This window comes from Falco rusticolus, chromosome 10, assembly GCF_015220075.1.
Source record: "Falco rusticolus isolate bFalRus1 chromosome 10, bFalRus1.pri, whole genome shotgun sequence".
NCBI lineage: Eukaryota > Metazoa > Chordata > Aves > Falconiformes > Falconidae > Falco > Falco rusticolus.
In genome coordinates, this window is record NC_051196.1 from 36,617,383 (window position 1) to 36,638,038 (window position 20,656).

A 20,656-nucleotide genomic window follows, 5' to 3' on the forward strand; every position below is an offset into this window, starting at 1 on the left:
TGGGGAGCCCCAAACTGGACACAGCACTCCAGGTGCAGCCTCACCAGTGGTGAGCGGCGGGGAAGGATCATCTCCCTGACCCGCTGGCAAGAGTCTTCCTGTCGCAGCCAGACACCGCCTGCGGTCGCGTTCAGCTGGTGTCGCCAGGAGCCCCAGGTCCCTCCCCGCCAAGCTGCCTCCCGGCCAGGGGACCGGGGTCACTCCTGCCCAGGTGCAGGGCTGCGTCTCCTCCTCGAGCTGCCGGAGGGTCCTGCCGGACTTTCTCCAGACCCTCACAGCCCCGGCCGGCGGCACGTCCCTCTGGCGCGTCGGCCGCTCCTCGCGGTTGTGTGTCACCTGCAGGTGCTGAGGGCATGCTCCCCCTCGTCACCCAGGGCATTAATGAAGACGTGGCACCAGCTCGGGGCTGTCGGCTGGGAGGGGAAGGGCCGAGCCCACAGCGAGGAGCTGGGGGCGGGGGGCGGGGAAGGCAGAGCCACCGAGCACCGGGTGCTGCATGGCCGCAATGAGGAAAGGGAAAGAATCCTTTCACACGACAGTGAGGGTATTTGCTTTTCAACACATATGCACATACTTTTTGGTATAGCATTTATATGTAGTGCAGTTTGAGTAATTTGGTTTATGATAAGCCTTCTACGTAACTGGAATTTATTAGAAAGGAGTTATTGCTTTCTTGCCATTTATCTATCACACCAAAGAATATATATAATCACATACTCTGAAATGGTTAGTAGCCTTAACGACTTTACTTTCTGGGTAATGATCATGTTGCTTGAGGGTTTTTTTAAGATACAGAAATCAGTAAAACATGTAACACCTAATACTCGCTTCCTGTATTTTGTTTGAACAGATATTGCTGTCGAGGAGCTGTTTGTAAGCATAAGAGTTCCCTAAGGGACGTACCTGAAGTGTCACCAGTGCACAGACGATAAAACATACACATGACAAAGACGGAGTGCTTAATTTTTAGTTGTCACACATACCTAAGTGTCTCCACTGAAAACTTACTGGAATTCAAGCTTAAAGACAGACCGGTAAAGCTCCACGACAGTCATTTTGCTCCTAGAGACTAGGGGAAATTTTACCCTAATTACTTCTTAGTAGGATTAAGCACAAATAATCACTATTAGCTTCTCCAAATACTGCTTACCTTGTGTGAATTTAAAACAGATACTGTATTTTCCCATCCAAAGTCCTGGCTTGATTGCTTACTTTCACACTTAGACCATAACAAAAAAAAAAAAAATCCAAGTTTATCTGATGGATAAAGCAAATGGTCCAATTAACATCTCGATGACTATATCAAACCAGCTCTAAACACCTCACAGTTTCCCAAGCTAATTACTGCAACTTTCTATGAGACTCCAGAAGGAAAAAAAACCAACTCCCCATACCAGTCTTCAGGATATTCTCACAGAAAGAAAGATCTGATGAAAGGTAGAAAACAACTTTTTCCAAGTTTTATAGATGAGCCAATAGTACCTGTGATGCTGCTTTGGCTGAGGGTGATGAAAGATCCAGTGAAGTCCTTTGAGATGCAGAGATAGTGCTAACTTCATGATGAAATGAATTATGGGAGAACCAGATGGAGAGTTGTATAATCAAACTGAGGAGCCAAGAAAAAGCTTGTACATGCTATGCCCAAAGCTGACTCTGTGGGAGCTCTATTTTACACTGCAAAAGTCACATCATCTTAGTCTACAGCAAACGCTTCTCGGAGTGTTGTGGGGGAAACTGTTCATGAGATGCTGCAGTCTTGAGGTCACTCACTGTATAGGTGTAGACATATAGATGACATCCAAGACCAATGCAAAAAAACATTAAATCAAAACATTTTCCAAGGCATTTCAAGTTGAATTAGACCATTCTATAGCCAGAAGTGACTCTATAAACACATAAATAGACCAATTCAGCATTTGTTCACATCCAGCATCCTATTTAACTCAGAAAGACATGAATCTGAGTTGCAGAATAAGGGCTGGGGAAAAAAATGAGCACTTCACATTTTTTTCTGTCTACTTCTGAGCTCTGAACTGTTGCCCTTCTGGACAGCCTGCCCCACACAGCAATCTGACGTGCAGAAGGAAACACGTGGGATGGCCCACTGTGCTCACTGCACTGCAAATCCCAGCTGCTGCTGCAATACCTGAAACAGCTCGGCCAGACACCTCACTTCCAGAAATGAAAATGCCCAGCAAACAGCTGCTCATTTCCAAACAGAACCATAACCTTAGATCTATTGTAGTACATTTAACAGTTGAAAAGAAATAATTTCTTCCCATGTCAGATGCAAACCACTGCATGCTTTTCCAACTGTGGGGATGAGACAAAGTCCCATCTTGCTTTTGATGGGCAGCCCACCAAAGGCAACGAGTGCCATCCCCCAGGCTGCTGAAGGCTACAGTTAGCAAGTCATAGTAATGCAGCTGGGGGCATCACAGGTGTGCCCACACACAGGCAGCGCTCCGCCTTGGCCCTCCGCCAGCACTGCTTCCATCTCTGGTCACACAAACTCCACTTGGAGCCATTTCACCTCTCCTTTTGCCAGTATCCAGACTCCACTAAGTATTTTTCAATGGCATCATCAGCTCCAGTCCATCAGTGCCAGTATGGCGCAAAGCACGGGAACACACACAGCAGACCTGCCTCACTCTTGGTAGCTCCTTCAGGCTGTAAAAAGGAAGCAAAATCCTGTGGCTCCTCATCCAAGTCAGTCACTCAGCCAGCTACAGGACCCGTTGTGACATCCCAACACTCGTAACATGTTTAATGTCATTCCTGAACACAACAAAAAAAAGACAACGCCCGCCCCAGCAAGCTCCAGACAAGAGATGCTGAGATGCTCTGCTGGGGGCCGACCCAACAAGCTGTAACGATGCTCTCAGTTCCTTCAGACCCAGCAGCAGCTTGAGGACCCTGCTGGCAGCAGGACCCTGCTTGGCGATTTCCATACAGCAACAGCAAGGGAAGTTTTATACCTCGAGAGGATTTGGTGGGGTTTTCTTCCCCTTCCCCAGCAAATCACCCTGATCCAGGGGCCAAGACACCCAAATGTCAATCTGGCACACCGGGTTAGTTCAGGTTTTTCTGGTCCTCCAGAATCAAGGCGGGTATTTTCTGCTTCTGGCACAATTATATTTGAAGGAGCTAAGGAGAGGGATATGGAAGTTTGCCCCCTGGGAACTGACCTTCCCAAAAGGCCCCATTCATCAGCGTGAGTGCCCAGTGCCATGAGGGACATCAGGAGCACCCGTGCAAGGCTGGCACATGTGACATGGGACCCACAGAAGACCGTCCCCATCTGGAGCAGCAGCACCAGAGCAGAGACACACCCAGCAGCCTGAAGGAGCAATCCATCACTCTGAGTGCCCTTGTGAGATTTGTGATGCACGCAGATTGCTTTCTGAGGTAAAACAAAGATTTCACTGGGAAACTTTTCAGATGATATGCAGATGGCCAGCAGATGGCTAAATCCCTCTCCCAGAAGAAAAAGGAAGCTTTAATCATTTCTGCAAGATTTTTCAGTGAAATGAAAAAAAATATTACAATTGTTGCATGGTATATACACACTTAACGTCTATCCAGGAAATCCTTAGAGACTAAATCATCATCTGAAATACGGGACTCCTGAAATGGCTGCAGTGGTGTCATAACACAATTCACATGTGGCATTCCTTTAATACACATAAAGGCAGGGAAAAACAAAAACACAGCCTTCCTCGTGATCCAGTTCAGGCCCCTGTGGAAATCAGTGGAAATCTTCTATTGACTTTAATAGACTTTAATAAACACCTTCATCGCTCACTCTCTACGATCAGGTGGATTTAGCTAATAACAGTGTTCTTGTGGCATCCTTGCTGGTTTTGGCAGGTTCTTAAGCTAAATATCTTTCATGATCTCATATGGGCTCCCCTTCACTCCACATAGCTGCCTCAAATTGGTAAACAACATTATTAGGTAATTTATAACAGTAATAGCCAGCAATCAACTATGAGAATATACATTCTCACTCTTCCTTGTGTTCCATAACAAACAACTGTGACATTTTGGAAGGAAAAAAAAATCAATTCATTAAAGGCTAATGATGTTTCAACTTATTGGTGAAAGACAGCAATTCTTTAAGTCTTCTAGAATGGAAACTGTAGCAGATGCATTTAAAGTAATTCAGCAGCCTGGGGTCCTGTGATTCAGTTTGTAATAATTTCTCCATTTAGGAGCCAAATATTCAGAGCACTATGTCAGCATACCAGACAGTCTGCTTCCCTTTATCCTCTCCAGACTGCTCAGCATCCCTCCATCACTACTGCTTTCTTCTGAGTGCAAAGGCTCGGTCAGAGATGTCGTTCTGTATCTACAAAAGGGCATCTCAGCAGCAGGTCAGACAACACCACAGGCAAAGGCATTGACTGCCAAAAAGGGCCAAAAGGAGTTTGTATCCCATTATTCATAAAATACACATAGGAAGCAAGTTTCAAAGGGGAGGAAAAACAGGACCACCGGGTGTGTGTTCTGAGTGGAAATCAAGTGAATCATGCAAAGCAGAAACCTGCAATAAGCACCAGCTCAAGACAAAACCCTGGCGTCAGCCTGATTACTGAGCATTTAAGGTGCTTCCAACATCTGCAATAGTCAACTGAGATGCTGTGCAGTTTACTTCTAAAATGCTGCTGTTCCATCAGGGAAAAGGAACACATGCCTATGGATGTGGCTCAGTTAATGTTCCCTTTGGGAAATGATTTCTCAGCTGATGAAACCAAAAGCAGAGGAGTAACATGTCTGCTGAAAAGCGTCCCCGGACTCTACAGATGGAACAAAAAGTAAAAGCTTTGCTATAGACTTTCTAAATGTTCTAAAGAGTTTAATCCCTCTACGATGGAATTTCAGGGAATTGGACAAGCAGGAGGGATGTCAGTCCCCATCCAGTCGAAAGGATGCTGCAAAACCTTACACCCTTTCTTTTTCCATCCTATTAAATTCTAGAAGTATTTGTCCACAGGAGGTTTGGTTTTTTTCTTCTCTCAGTCTTTTGTTCGTTTTTGCTTTTGCTAAGCTGGCGTGCAAACTACAAGCACTCGTGAAGGGTTAGTGATTTTAAAAAAGGAAAAAAATACTTAATTGTAATTGATACTTCTTACAGTTGTGTGAAGTTGTACAGTGGCAAGCAACGTTACTACAAAAACTACTGAGGCTTTGCAGTGTACATTTGCATTTGATTTATCTTAATGAAAAAGCCCCAGAGGCTAAAAACCACAATTAGCTTCTAAGAAGCTTCATATCAAGAAGCACTGTCACGGGAACAAGCTCAGTCATGAATCACAGTCACAGCAGAACACTCATGCACCCGCCCTTGGTGCCACGGTCCCCGGGGCTCCGTACGCCTCCCAGTCCCCATCACACAGAGCATCCCACCAGGCAAAAAATAACGAGCAGGACCCAGCAAGACTGTGTGGCAGATCAGTTGCTGTTTAAACGTCACGGAGACTTGTGCATCTAGCTCAGATAAATGGCAAAATCGGTACAGCCTGTACTCTCTTAGTGCTGCTGACTCGCCAGCGGAGGGAAAACAGCAGCAGGAGCGGCCGTGATTGAAAGAGAATCGGGCTCTCACTGGTGACAGTACCAAAAACTTCAAAAGAAAAGTAATCTGAAAGACATTTGAGGAAATAGGTGATTACTTTTCTTGGCCAAGTCAGAGACCTGTCTAAAGACCAGGAGTACAATCCTTCATCATTAATTTCATTTTACCACCAGGGTCAACCACCTGCAGGGGCAGGCTGCCCGAGGCAATGGCGCCTGTTCCCAGCCTGGGGCAGCCCAACCGCACCAAAGGCAGGGGCTGGAGGAAACCACTGAAGGCGTTAAAGTGAAATTGGACATTGCATTAAACGAGAACTTCTCCCGGTGTGGAAAAGCATCAGTCAGGTCTGGTTTAGCATTACTTAATTACGGGGGGTGGGGGGTGGGGGGTGTGTCCTGATCTACTTCAAACCCCCTGTTAAATTAATAGTTAGAGATAGCTACATGTGAGGAAAAGATACTAACTAGAGCAGACTCTGGCATTTCCCAGTTCTCGGCCAGTATTTGGGGGACAGTGGGGCAGGGGGAAGCTGTAATCAGCGTCAGTTCCTAGCTTATGAAAGAGAGCACACGCTACCTCTCCGCATTCCTCTGACACACCGTGTGCACTCTCCCAGACTGGATCTCATTTATGCACAGCTGGAAATCTCACTTTTATTTCTGCCTTTCAAAATGAGCCCGCCAACAGGATTAAGAAAGTGGCTGATGAAGCGAAGGGCTTCATCGGAGCCGTGCCCGGACAGCCCCCGCGCCGCGCCAGCCAGGGGGGCTGGGTGCAAGAGCGAAGGTAAGTGCACCACCCGCTCACCCACACAGGACCTGCTGAGCTTCACAAAGCCCAGTATGAAATCTGCCTTCGTGCCCGCCTGGCACTCTCGCCCCCTCCCCGCGAAGGTCTCCGCTCGCAGCACGGCGCCCGGGACCCCGCGGCTCCCGCCTCACCCCTCCCTGGCACATCTGCTGCGCCGCCCCACGGGGGGAAAGCTGGACTCTGTCACTGCCATATGACTCACCACGCCAGATGTGTGCCACCCGTGAGCTGGTGCTTGGGGTGTCGGTGCTGGGGAGGGGGCACTCGCAAGCCTCAATACCGGCAGGTGCTGGGCTCTCCTCGGTGGGATCGTTCTTCGTTCACCAGCTCCAGCTAAAACCCCGGTGAGGTAATCACAGCGGGACTGACCACCCATATCCAGGGAAACAAGATGATTGACCTCAGGCTAGACTGAATACTGAATTAATTGTGTGTAGATTAAAAATAAAAAGACAAGAGAAAACAGCTTAAGAATTAGTAGTAAATGATTTAGTGAAACTCTCAGTAACAGTTGTGATCTCTTGCCAATGAAAAGCAAGCAAGCAATAAGGCCAAGTGTTTTAACAGAATCATTCAGGTTGGAAGACACTTAAGATCATCAAGTCCAACCATAAACTTAACGGCCAAGCCCACCACTAAACTGTGTCCCCAAGCACTACATCTATGGTCTTCTCAACACCCCCAGGGACAGGACTCAACTGTCTCCCCAGGCAGCCTGTGCCAGTGCTTGGCCACCCTTTTAGAGAAGAACTTTTTCCTTGTGCCCGATCTGAACCTCCCTGGTGCAGCTTGAGGCTGTTTCCTCTTGTCCTGTCGCCTGTTACCTGGGAGCAGAGACCGACCCCCCTGCCCACAGCCCTTGCCAGGCACCTGTGGGGAGCAACAAGGTCCCCCCTGAGCCCCCCCAGCTGCCCCCCATCAGCCTTGTGCCTCAGACCCTTCCCCAGCCCCCTGCCCAGCTCTGAACATGCTCCAGCCCCTCAGCATCCCCCCTGCAGCGAGGGGCCCAATCCCGCACACAGGGTTCCAGATGCGGCTGCACCAGTGCGAGCACAGGGGGACGGTCACTGCCCTGGCCTTGCTGGCCACACTTTCAGATACAAGCCAGGATGTTGCTGGCCACCTTGGCACACTTTTCCTTCAATACAGGTCAGACACCTGTTGAGACATCAGCAGGGAGCCAGGACATGAAACAACAATTTAACATCTTTTTAAAGGAATTCTGCTGCTGCTACACCTGATGTCATGTTTCAAAGTCTTCCACCGATTCTGAAAGGCTTCAGAAACAGAAGCGAAACCTGCACACTTTACTGTAAAGGGTATTCAAAACTGCCCTTGGGGAAGAGTTCAAACTGAAGCAACACATGAATTTCACCAAAGCACAGCGCATACCATAGCAAGGGGTAAGATGACCCCATCCAGCAAAAGGCTGCTAAGCTGTACCTAAACAACAGCTACATGGTGCACAACAACAGCTGAACAAAAATCTCAAATGCCATCTTGCATTAGTGCTGCCAGTTCAGAGCCACGCTGTTGACAGGTACTGGGCATTGCTTCTCTTCTCCAGGCAGCACTAAACCACAACTGCACTGCAGGGAGCTGGAGGAACAGAAATTCTGCCAGTGTTTTTATTATTGTCTGTGTTTGATCTACTCCTCTCCAACCAATGAAACACATCTAGCAGAATATATCCCAAATACATTTTATCAACTCAAGCCATGTTTCAATTCAAATTGCCACTCTGTCAGCTTGCTCTGTATTTTCGGCAGCAAATCAGATTTTCATGAGTGTGATTAACAAAAATGCTGTGCTAGAACCTCATTAGGGACTTCTCTTCCTTCTTGCAGTGATGCTTTGTTTCAGACCCGGTCTGGGGTCCACTGAAAAGGACAGTGGCAAGAGAGGACTTCCATGACAAAGGGAGATAAAAATCTGTGTAGGCAGAGGGCAAGAGTGTTTTTCTGTAAGTTTCAGCCCTTCAAATATTGAAATAACCTGAGGAGCAGATTTTCCCAGCTCAGCTATGTGATGCAGGCTAGCCACAGCACTGGCTCTCACCTTGAGAAAACCCCATGCAGATACATTAGATATTTTCAGTAGCTTAAAGATCACACAAAATCCATGGCAAAACCCAAAGCATCTCACAATACAAAACAAGTCAGGCCACAGTCAGATCTTTAATAAAAGCACTTTAAGTGACAAACAAGATACAGCAGACATGACGACTGAAAAATCAAGTTGGGGGTAGAAGTGTGCTGCTGGTGTTTTCAGAGGATCAAACAAGGTCCCTAAACCTAACCAACATCCCCTCAGTGGCTTCCCAGCTGTTCACAACACACTAGAAGGCTGCTAAAAGAGTCACTCTTGCCTCACCCCTCCTTGGTGTGGAAGAAGCACAGAATATTCTTTGTTCTAACCAAAACCAATGGAGTAAATTCACCCAGAAAAAGACTCCAGCTCCAAGTCTCCAAGGAGATTAAGTTGATTCTACAGAAAGGAGACCGAGCTACCTATACTCCTCCATACTTCCTCCAGTTTTGCAACATGCACTTCAGCTAGGGAACCTCTGGGGAGAGAAGCCTGACACTGCTAGCCTCCTAATAGGATTCATCTAATTTGAGCAGGGCATGGCATTAAGCATCTCCCTGTAGAAACCTTTTCCCATTTTATTGGTTAGTCTGTTCAAAAAGGCTGTCAGTCACATATTTGAAAATGCTTAGTCTTGTCATTTAGCAGTCTTCTGCCCTGCTCCCCGATTGGGACATTCGGAGCCAGTACAAGGTGTGTAGGATCCTTTCCACCATGGCATTAGCTAAGTAGCCAATCCCAAGAGTCAGTGATCCTCTTTCACTAACAAATAAGGCCCTGAAGCTCCCTCTGTAAGGGGAGGGGTTCTGCAGCACTGAGAGGGGTACAGCAAAGGGCCTGTTCTCGGACGCCCAGCACACACAAGAGCTTTGGAAGGTTGTATCCCTGCACTTTGGTCTTTGGGTAGTGCCACCTGCTCAGTATCTGTAGTGGTCTGGCTTGAATGGCCCATCTCTTGATAAGCCTAGGTATTTGGCCTGCTTGTCACTCAGCTTCGTCAGCTTCACACACAGTTTATCCAGATGAGCAGCAGCCACGGCTTCATCCAACTAGAAAACAAAATATTGAGACAGGAACATTAGCAGAACAGAATCCTATTAGTTCAGCAAGTCATGGTCAATAGCGAGAAATAAGTATGTGAAAACCAAGAGCAGCCCTAAGGAAAGCTTAGGCTGACACAGACGAACAGACCGACCGCTCTTTTCCTGCCAGCATCCCTCACTTGCTTGGGCACATCAGCATCTGCTTTGAGCACAGAATTATGTTCAGATGGAAAAGCCCCATACTTTTGAGGGAGTCAAGTCTAGCTTAATGAGACAGACAACTTTACATAATCAAGCTCATTTCAATCTCATTTACACATTCACATCCATCCAACAAGAATGGAGATCAAACTATTCAGAGATAATATCCAGTGTAGTAGAATGGTAAAGCCTAGTCATTTTTCCACTACAAAAGACACCTGGACATACTAGACTATAATCTTACAATTTCAGGTAAGTTCTAATACTGGGGGGAAAAAATGCATCTCTTTTCCAGATATCCTATCTTAGGGGTACATGTATGAAGAATCAGTAAATCAGCAAGAACACTAGTATCTATTCGCACTGTCATGAAGAATAAAGACAAGGTGGGCTGCAGGACACCAGCTCAGAAATGTTGATATACTCGCTTTATCCCAGAGATGTCAGGCAGACATGCAAACTCAAGGGATTGAAAGAAGTGTGAAGTTACAAGACAGTTAAGTGCTACAAGAGATAGGTACAGAAAAGTCAGAACACGAACAGTAAAATGGCAAACTAGCTGCTATGTCAGAGGGGAACGTGCAGCCATACAGGCTATTCAAAGATAGAAAGGACACCAGCAAGAAGGGATTGGGTGCTCCCAAGTTACAACAGAACAACAAGCGTGACCACCATTTGTAATTACTGCAAAATACAAGTAATCCTTGCTAAGGAAACAGATACAAGGTAAATCTAAATTCCAGCAGCATGGGAAAGACTGGCAATATTTCCCCCATAGTAAATCAATAGATGTGAAAGGTTGCATGTTTGAAGGGCAATAAATCAACAAAATATTCAAGGGCCAGATCTTCAGCTTGTGTGAATCAGCGCATCCTAAATGATTCAATAATTAGTGCTAGATTTCCTACTCAAAGGGAGCGTGGTAAGAACTACTCTGAAGTAATCCCACTGTAACGAGCCAGGTAAAAGCTACATCTACACAGCGCATAAGTCACCACAGCTCAGCCTGCTCACAGTAAGTAACATGGAACTGCCAACATCTTGTGAGAGCCAACACAGCCAGAGATGTACAAGACAAAATTAAAAACATAAGATGAAGTGGTTGAAGAATGTGGAAGTGAACCATGAAAGCTACTAAATGCTACGTAAGTGTCAGAAAAATCATGAAAGAAAAGCTAACTGGAAGGACTGTGTTTCAAAGGGAAACAAGTATTTAAGCTTAGTAGATCCTGACAGAAAAAACCCAGGAGGGTTAAAAATTGAATATGTATCTGGTTGACTAGACTGACACGTGAAGATCTGATAGCTGTGTTTCCAGCAAGTTTAAGACAGATTGCACCCATGTAGAAGAATGGCTGCAGAAGCGTGGCCACAGAATCCCTAAAGATCTGCACAATCCAGGCCTGGAATTAGAATTGTGCTGAAGTTGTTGTGCTGAAGTTAACAAGAAAGTGGCCTTGATCTATTCTTGAATCCTGAGACCAAGTAACTTTGTTGTGCTAACAGGCTGTGGCTGTAACAAGCTGCAGCTGTTAGGGAAGACAGGTGCAAGGCCAAGGGAGATAGGGAGCGGAATGGGAATAAAGGGAGTAACAAACCGCAAGGCTAAAACATAGCTAACTCAAGTAGCTGCATGGACAGAATGCTTGTTCTAATCATGATAATTAGTGGTGTGAGAGCAGCGTGTGCTTAGGGGCTAATAACCAATTATATGTTTGCTTTGGGAACATGCTTGTGTATCGAGTCTATATAAGAAGTGTTAGAAGCTAATAAGGATGAGCAAGATACATAACTCATATTGAGTAATTTCTTGACTCCAGCGGACCCCTCTCCCAACACACCCACTTGAAAAGGAGCAGAGTCCCGACACTTCCCAAATCAGGTTCTCAAACTGCAGCACAGATGTTTCACAACTGCTTCACCTTGGGAACTTCAAGATTTAGATAAAAAGGTACGTAAATTTAGATGAAGGTAAGCTGACATTCTTACCTTAAAATCAGATAGCCGAGTATAAGGATGGACAGATTTAGTCCAAAACATGGACACAACAATTTGCCCAGATTTCTGGGAACACACATTGCAGAAACATGTGCATGTTTGTAATAGCTGATCATCAAAGTGATATCCTTGCAGTCAAAGAAAGTGCAATGTAAGGTACTTGGTAATTCTTCAATTCTTCATTTGTACCTCAAAGCTACTACACAGAAAACGGAAAGGTACTAGCCAGAAAATTACCAGAGAAAGCTCCTCTGCCCATATTTTGTTAGTTCTGACAAGGCAACTGCTTTATTCTTTGAAATTTTCTATGGAGCACAGATGGCAAAAAAAGCATTTTGTCACAGTATATGAACCTGAAGGGACCACTGCCATATGCTCCACTAACATGCAACTCCATTTGTAACTAACTGACCTGGGTATTACTTCTCATTTCCAGATCAAGTGTCCTTACTAAAAGTTGTTATTTAGGAAGAGGATGAAGCTACATTTTATTAGCAACATTGGACTATCATTTTGGAGATAATTGTCAACAAAACTTTTCCTTTGAAGATGACTGTGTGTCAGCTTGCTGATCAACTCCTACGTTGTATTTCTGGTGTGCTTTGCTTGATCATTAACAGATGGTTTTGGAATCTTAAGTCCTTCAGCAAACACTTCATAAAAGAGCCCAGACATACACATTTTACTTCCCAAACGAAAATATTTCCACATTTAGTCTCACACCTGGTTGCACTCCAAAGGCAGTGGGATTTAAGTCCAGCATCCTTTTCAATGACCGTATCTCAAATTCTCAGGCTTGTTTTGGAAAACTAAAACCAGGTTAGTTTTTTAAAAGGCAGCTGCGAGTTGTGACATGATCCAGATTTTTCCAAGAACAAAGAATGCAGAGACAAGTTTAAAGGGAAACCTGAGGGAACTGTCATTAGTATTTAATGGATCTATTAGGACCAGTTTGTGATAAGCTCTGCCTAGGTGCAAATGGGACCCAGATGATCAACCACAGTAAAAGCGGTTCCTAGATTCACTCCACACTCAACTCTGCCCCTCAACTTGAGGCTGCTGGACAGGCATGTGAAGCTTGCTGTGAAGCTGACATTCAGCAGAAGGAACAAGTTGGTTGGGAGAAGCTCCCCGAATACCTTGAGGCAGTACAGGGTTTCCCACCACCTTAGGGAAGAGCCCCAGATCAAGCTATAAGGTAACTGGACACTCCTATCACAGGACAGACAAGTCCCAGTTCTCCACAACAGATTAACCCCAAGAAACAGCCCACTTTGACTCAGCATCACCAAAGCCAAGCATTCAGAGGGACAGAAGCTCCCTGCAACAACAACATTCAGTAGCAAAATTAACTCAGGCACCAATAAAACAAATCTACACGATCACACCTGAAGCTGGATTCCTTACAAGCTTGCATCTTCCTGCTGCTCTAGCTCACCTTCTTCGGCAGGAAATGGACTCCGACAGCATATTTGTCACTATGGGTCCACAGCTCGATCTGCGCCAGCACCTGGTTGGTGAAGGAGTTGCTCATGACGAAGCTAGGGTGACCCATGGCACAGCCCAAGTTGACCAGTCGGCCTTCTGCTAGCAATATAATGTGACGACCGTTGCGCAGGGTATAGCGATCCACCTGGGTGGGAAAAAAAGCAAGAGCGGTGCAATGCCAGGATGAAAAGAGCATTTTAAATCATGCAAAGCTTTGTGGGCTTTCCTCCCACATCAACAATTCAGCAAAGGGCTTGCCACACAGACTTTGATTACAACTGAGACACCCCTCCCTCAATTCCCAGCCAGTGTTTGCAAATCCTGTAGCTATTCTGGGCTTCACACAACATAAATCTTAGCATCTGTTTCATATTTAACCAGCTATCCAGTTCTTCTGGCTTTCCCATATGCATGTCGTCTCAGATAGCTGTGGTGGGGCACATGCTGCTAGCAGTAAAATGCCGTTCAATATATGCCTAATTGAAACTGGTGGGGAGAGACAGGAGAGAAGAAACACCTCTGCATGCAACCGCCCAGAGCCTTTGCATCTAATGGGTAAGAGCCAGAGTCCTCAGCCTGCTGAAACTGCTCCCCTGTAACTCTTCCCACTTCGTAAGGCCAACGCTTTACAGTATAATAAACAGCTGTCCCAGCTTCTGGCATATTCTTCTTTGCTCTCAGGGGACCAAAGGCACGGTCCTCCACTCGGGCTGACTACCAAGCTATGCTGGGGACAACAGGACTCTGCACACAAGATCAAGTCTCAGGTGAGCTAAGGAGACAGGCCTTCTTCTGTGTGAGAGTCCCACACAGCTCAGGAGATATTGTCACTTAACATGTGCCTCAGCTGTCTGGGCCAGATTGGGATCCTGCAGTGTTAAAGTTAACTCTGCTTCTCCTTTCCAGTCCCCACTAGCTCTTCTTTCCCCTGCTTTCACCCATGCAGGAGGTTACAATACTGAAACCCAGAATGAAATGACAATACACCCTAGGAGTTACAAGAATATTCAGTGTCCACTGGTATTTATGGCTCGTGTCACACCAAGCACAGGGGAGCAAAGCAAACCTTTGGTAAGACTTAAGATAATCAACGACCAACTCTGACAAAGGTTAATGCTTTCAACCATTTACCTTATGCTGTCATAGCACAGCAACTGTGAAAGACCTACAAGGGTCCCTCCCCACAGCTGTATTTATACTTTTAGTCTCAAAAGTTTTTTTAATATGAAGTCAATATTAATATGAAGTAAAACACACTTCATTTACTGTTTTATTCTTAAAGCTTTGGCCTGTAAGTTAAAAGCTACAGGGGATGAAGCTTTAATTCTAACACCAGCACCTCCTAACAAAACATCTTAGTGCAAGTCCTTAGCAGAGATTTAACAAGTAAACCAACACAAACCATTTCATTAAGAACAGGTATTTTGCCTTAAGAGAAGGTCTGTGCCTCCACCTGCCTTCTCCAGCTATGCTTCAATCACAGCACTATTTTCTACTTCTTGGGTTCATACAACAGATTGTGTTTTCATATGCAGACAGTAACCACCTCAAACAGAAGCCCTAAATAACATTCTTAATATCTCCTAAGAGCAGTACAGCAAGGGAGGGTTAATAAGAATGCTCTCCACTGAGCAGCTGCAATATTTCTTATGGACGCCGATTCTCCATTGTGGACCACCAGTGGCAGTGCTCTCAGTCCCGCAAAAATATCATATGGGCTATCTTAAGATTGTGGAAGCAAAGAAAGAAAGAAGAAAGCAGCCAAAAAGCAGAACACTACTATATTGAATATTATATTTACAGATTAAAACTACTACAAGGTAGCAGTTAAGTAGCATTTCAGTTCTGAAGTCTGAATTGGGTGGTTTAGGTGTCAAAATATTATATCCATACAATATCCACACAATTTGCACATGCACAGCTGCTGGCTTGTGCATAGAACCGCATATGTTTGGCAATCTGCTGACGAGTCATTCAGTGTACAGGGTAATGTAGAAAATGCAGATTAATGTCTTTGCACAGAAAAGTAGAAGAGGCACCAGCAGAGGCTTAAGTCAGCACCATGGAAACACATTTCATCTACAGGTACATAAACGGGCTGATTCATAAATCAAGAAATTGCTACAGAAGTAGAATTCAAGTTATCCAAGTATTAAGTTCATCTCCACACTTATACAAATGCCTCATCCCTTTCCCCATCAGCATTTAGCTTGCTCTGCACTTTCTGGCTGTTTTACACTTCCCTCCACACCTTGCTACACAAATAATTTGTTTTCACAACCAAAGCCCATTGATCCCACCCTGACCTTTTCTTCCCCTCTAGGGCTGAGCTTGTGCTATACATCAGTCTCTCTAACACCAGAACACAGGTAAGCAGGACTGCAGTGCAAACCCATATTCAAAACAACCTGCCAGCATTTCAGTAAAACTTATTTCCTCCTTAACTGTACTTGGAAAGCAACAGATGAGTGAGAATGGCACAGTAAGATGTTTTCCTTTCCCAAGTATTAAACATTACTTACACCAGCTCACCACTTGTAAATGGAGACCATATGGTACTGAAAACTACCATGTTGGACACTTACACAGTTACTCGGTACCTCTAGCTGAAGCCTAGCACTTCTCAGCTCTGGTATTAATCCTCTGAGCAAGAGACAGATGTCTTCATAGGAGGTTAGAGATTTTTGTTCCTGTACTATATTCTGCCCCCTCCTACAGGATATAGAAAAAAAAGCTGCCAGGTCTTAGCAAAAATTTTAATATTTTTAGTACTTGATATTACAAAACATAGGATACCACACCCACAACACTGATGTGAAAAAACTGTGTTCCACTAAAGGTAAGTGCAAGATTTCACACCTTTAAAACACAGCACTGACCTCCCCTGGAGGCCCCCACAAGACAAGATGACAACCTAAGTGTCCCTTCAATGAATCTGAGAAAGGAGTAACAGCCTAAGTGGCACACCAGCTGTTTCCTTCCCAGATTTCAGTATAAGAACAACTCTATCAATTATTGTAATGACTCATCACCACTGCCCAGAGAAAGGTCTTAGCACATGCAGACAAATGCCCATGCAGGTGGTGGAAGCTGCAGAATACCTCCTGGGAGCTTGCTTCTAAACCTAGTTATTGCCTAACTCTTCCAGAACACGCACTTGCAGAAAACATCTACTCAATCCTTTTTAATTTGTTTCAAGCATGGAATTTGGGGCTCTAAAGTCACATTTTGCTGCCCAGTCCCTGCCTCTCCACCTTCTGAAACAAGTGAGCTTTTATGATATGTATTAGTCCACTCCTGCTCAACTGCCCAGCATCCATAGCTACTAGGCACAGAGAATGAAAATAATGAAGCTTTTACACACAACTTGTTCACATCACACCTGCTCAGCAGGTACTTCTTTAACTCATCATGCAGGTCTGAAGTGTTCAGTGACAAGAAATTGAAGCAGACACAAAATGGAGCAGAGGGGTATACCACTAGCACAGTGTAGCTACCTACAGCATCAAGTACACCCCTAAGAATCCAACTGGAGATTCAAACGCTGCTTCAGATTCACTGCTAGAAGTCAACAAAACTCAAGAACTAACCTGAGTCACAGACCAGCTTTTATTTGGCTTAGCAATGTACACATCCATAAGCCATACTCACTTCAGTAAAGCTTTGAACATGTTGCATGGCCATGTAAGATCAGATTTACCTCCAGGCACAACCCAGCTCCAGTGGCAACCAGTAGGTGGGTAAGGAAAAGTACCAGAACAGCCCCTGGGTGAAGTGCTATTTCCACCAGCAAATCCTCTTAGCTTCAGCTAACTGTGCATCAGGCTGAGACAGAGGTAGTCCACTCTGGGCTGTCAGACACCTTTTACAAACTTTAGCTAATGACTTCCAGGCAAACACACTCGCGGCACCTACATCACGCTGAGCAGCTATTTTCACAGCTTTTGCTCTGTGAGCTGGTATCTCCTTTGCATCACTCTGAACATCCTGCTTGTGACACCAGCAGTTTATATAATAGATCAGAGAGTTCAGGTCAGAAGGTAGGTAGGTCTTCAGCATTAAACCATATGGATAACCTTGACCCCAATTCCACCCTTTTTGAAAGGTAATACACTAGTTTTAATCATAAACTTGTTAAGAGTTTTCATACCTTGGATTAGACTACATCTCGTTGTGCCCATTACATCTGTGACAGACAGGCACATTCAATATGAAGGTAAATGAAGAAAAAGGGACTACTCTGCCAACAGTGACAATTTTTCATATGGACTTTTAAGAGCCACATTGAATGGCCACGTGCAGGTAGTTTGCATGTTACCATATTAACATCCAATTTAGCCTTCAAAAACATTTACTTTTTGAGCAGTCCAGTTTTAGTTTTAAAATCCAAGCTACCAGCAAGCAAGCAGCTAGCTACAGGCTCCTCTAGGACAAGAGCTGCTGAGTAAAGTCAGCTCCACCCTAAGGTCATGGGCAAGAGCAGACTTGAATGTAGTGAGAACTTGAGGGTATAACTTCATAACTAGCTGAGCCCACATAGTGTCCTAGCAGCAAACAGAATATTGAAAATACTCTCACAACTGCTTAGGAAGAGTTTGATGTGGGTGGCCAATAAGCCACAGGGGAGTTATGAAAATTGGAAGACCAGACTGAGATCTAAGATGTATGCTTGGGTGTGGTGTTTTTAAAAAAGTAGAAAACCTGTCCCAGAATCCTGCTGCTGGTAAGCACGCTCCCTCTTGAAAAGGTAACTGGAAGCCCCATGCCAAGTCAGACAAAGCCTGATTTGCTTTATGTGATGTTCTTCCCCCATTGCTGGTGTTACAAACCAGCTTTAATTCAGTTTCATTTTGTTTCTCTGCTTTTTCTGCTGAAGAGCTGAAGTTTTTAGATCCCTACTTTCCTGTGTACCTACAGCCACAGCTTGACGTAAACACATGGTGGGAATGCAAGCTAAGCAAGGATAACACATCTCGTCTTGTCTGCCCACACAAAGACTTCTGGTCTATACAGGTTTCTAAAATGAAGCCACTAAGTCTGGGAAAGAAGTCTCAGCTTGGCAGAGCTCCAGATAGGCTTTCCTGAGGCTTCAGTCTCCAAGTAAAAATAAACATTTTGAAAATAATGAGGTGTGAATTTTTTCAAACCTTGACAAAATACCAAAAGACATTCCCTTGAGATTCACTCTAATCCTGATCCCCTGCACCAGGACCAAGACTGTTCTGGTGCAGAGCAGCACACGAGCAAGCATCTTGCTGAGAGGAAATTCAGATCAGCTGCCAGGCAGCCTATGGGCTCTGTTCTTAAGTTTTATGCAGACTCTAATGGTCTGTTCTGTATTCATCATCCAACTTGCTTTTTGAAATTGAGTTATGGCATTGTTTTCAACTGGGGGCTAACAAAGAAAGCATATTGCCATACCTCCTCACCATACCCCAAATATCAAAGCTGGCTTCCTGTAAGGAATGAACTTGGTGTAATTAATTGTCTACACAACCACCAGTAAGGGGTAGGCTCCTGTTTGCCAAGGAAGTAGGAACAAGAAACACACGGAGAAAGATGCATCCATACCAGGTGCCTCTCAGAGAACACATTGTACACTTGGGTACTGGCTGGAACCGGTTGCTTTAATACGAACACAAGAATACAACATGCAGCTTGTTCCGGGTTAACTGGGGAAGAGCAGAGCAGAATCTCCACTCTGATCAGCCCAGAGCAACACTGGCTTCCCAGAGAGCTAGAAACACAGAGTACCTGAAGAGAAATAACTCCCTTTCTGGAAAGGGACACGGATTAGCTATTGCTTCTTTCTAGCAGGAGAGCTTGTGCAAGGGCTGTCTCACCTGAGGTTTAACATTCACCGCCTCTACTGCATTTTCATTCAGCCACTTTGCATCAACTTCCACATCAAAATGACCAATATTACACACTATGGCATCATCCTTCATCTGCTCAAAGTGCCTGCAAAAAGAAAAAAAAAAAAGCATATCAGAAGTTAACGCACAAAATTTTTTTTCTTCAGCACCAGAAGATTCTCTGGTCCATAGCCCTGCTCAAGGAGAAATGAAAAGTGCCTGGCTCACCGACTGCATTTGACTCTCACAAGATGTGTGGGTCTGGTAATCTTCCAGGCACGTGAAGTCTACTGGAAAATAACCTCTCAAGCTTCTAGAGGAAGGACACTTCCCAAGGAACATAAAGAGGTTATTGGAGAGGAAATATCTTCCCAGTATGGAAAGTAAAGCTATTTTGTTTAATTGATTAAAAATGAAATATCTGCAGTTATTCTCTGCCCTAAACAAAAGAAATTTTTCTTCATGATTTTAAAGTTTTCAGCAGTTCTACATCTCTGGAGACTAATGGCCTTACTTGCTCCCACTTAATCTGATCTTCCACTACGACATGGGGAGTCATAATGGCAAAGACAGGAATCAGTTTGTGAAGAGTGGAGGGGTTATAAATTGAGATCTAAGAAGTGGCAACCAAAAAACCAGCAGGGCAGTTTATTGAGAACAGACTAGTTTCAAGTCTGCTACACGTACTCACAGACAGAATCACTTTCAACCTTCACCTACCTCTTCTGTTCACATTTATCTGCCCTAACACAAATTTAGCCCTGATGCTCTCATTCTCTAAAGTTTATATATCCCTCTACACCTTTTGTTTCTCCATCATCAGACACTAAGGCAGGAGCAATTGCAATGTGCCAACACCCAACAGAACTGAAAGGCCAAAGCCCCATTTTCTCACTAAAATGATGTTAAACCCTGGTGTCCAGAATTTGTGTGTTAACCCTCACCATACTGCTGACAAGTTATGACTGTATTTAAAAAAAAAAAAAAAAAAAAAGGTAACTGTACAGGGATGCTTTCACTAAAGCAAGTGGCTAGACCATACCTGCCCTGAACAATGTCAGTGCAGCCAGTGGTGGTAACAAAGATATTGCCTTCTTTACAGGCCTCCTCCATGGTTGTAACTTCATAACCTGAAAAAGAGAAAAAAGTTATTCCTCCATCCAACCACCAGCACTTTATTAGAAATCAGATACAATATTACAAGAAGAAAAGTACAGAGAAAGAATGCATGAGAGAAATCTGTGCCAGCACCTGACCTATGGAGGATGCAAGGTAGTGGGCATACCTGCCTTACTGAATACCAACTTAGCACAAAAATATCTATCCCTCAGCTGTTTCCAATCCATAGATTTACACATTCAACCTCTTCTGTCCATAGGTGTAGTATCTCCCACAGCACTCAGACTGGATTCAGGAGGTCAAGTTTTCAAAGGGAAGTGCACACACAACACCTCCAGGTTCTAGTCAGGTATGAATAGAAATGGGATAAACTGGTACTAAGGAGCACAATTACATGAGGCACCCAGATGAGAGAAGGAGCACAGCTGCCAAAGCACACTATGAGCACAGCTGGAAAGGCAGAGCACACGGCATTG

The 20,656-nt window shown here is 44.7% G+C and overlaps 1 protein-coding gene across 2 annotated transcripts in view; it reads right to left on the bottom strand.

Moving 5' to 3' along the window:
- Positions 1 to 8,546: 8,546 nt before the first annotated feature.
- The window catches only part of LOC119155173 (adenosylhomocysteinase), a 28,859-nt gene continuing 16,749 nt past the window's right edge, over positions 8,547 to 20,656 (bottom strand). For both annotated transcript variants that reach the window (XM_037403464.1, XM_037403463.1), the window contains 4 exons: positions 20,104 to 20,191; positions 19,050 to 19,167; positions 13,157 to 13,351; positions 8,547 to 9,525 (listed from right to left, as the gene is read on the bottom strand). In XM_037403464.1, the coding sequence (XP_037259361.1) occupies positions 9,394 to 9,525; positions 13,157 to 13,351; positions 19,050 to 19,167; positions 20,104 to 20,191 (533 nt within the window). In that variant the 3' untranslated portion in view covers positions 8,547 to 9,393. The remainder of the gene's footprint in view (positions 9,526 to 13,156; positions 13,352 to 19,049; positions 19,168 to 20,103; positions 20,192 to 20,656) is intronic.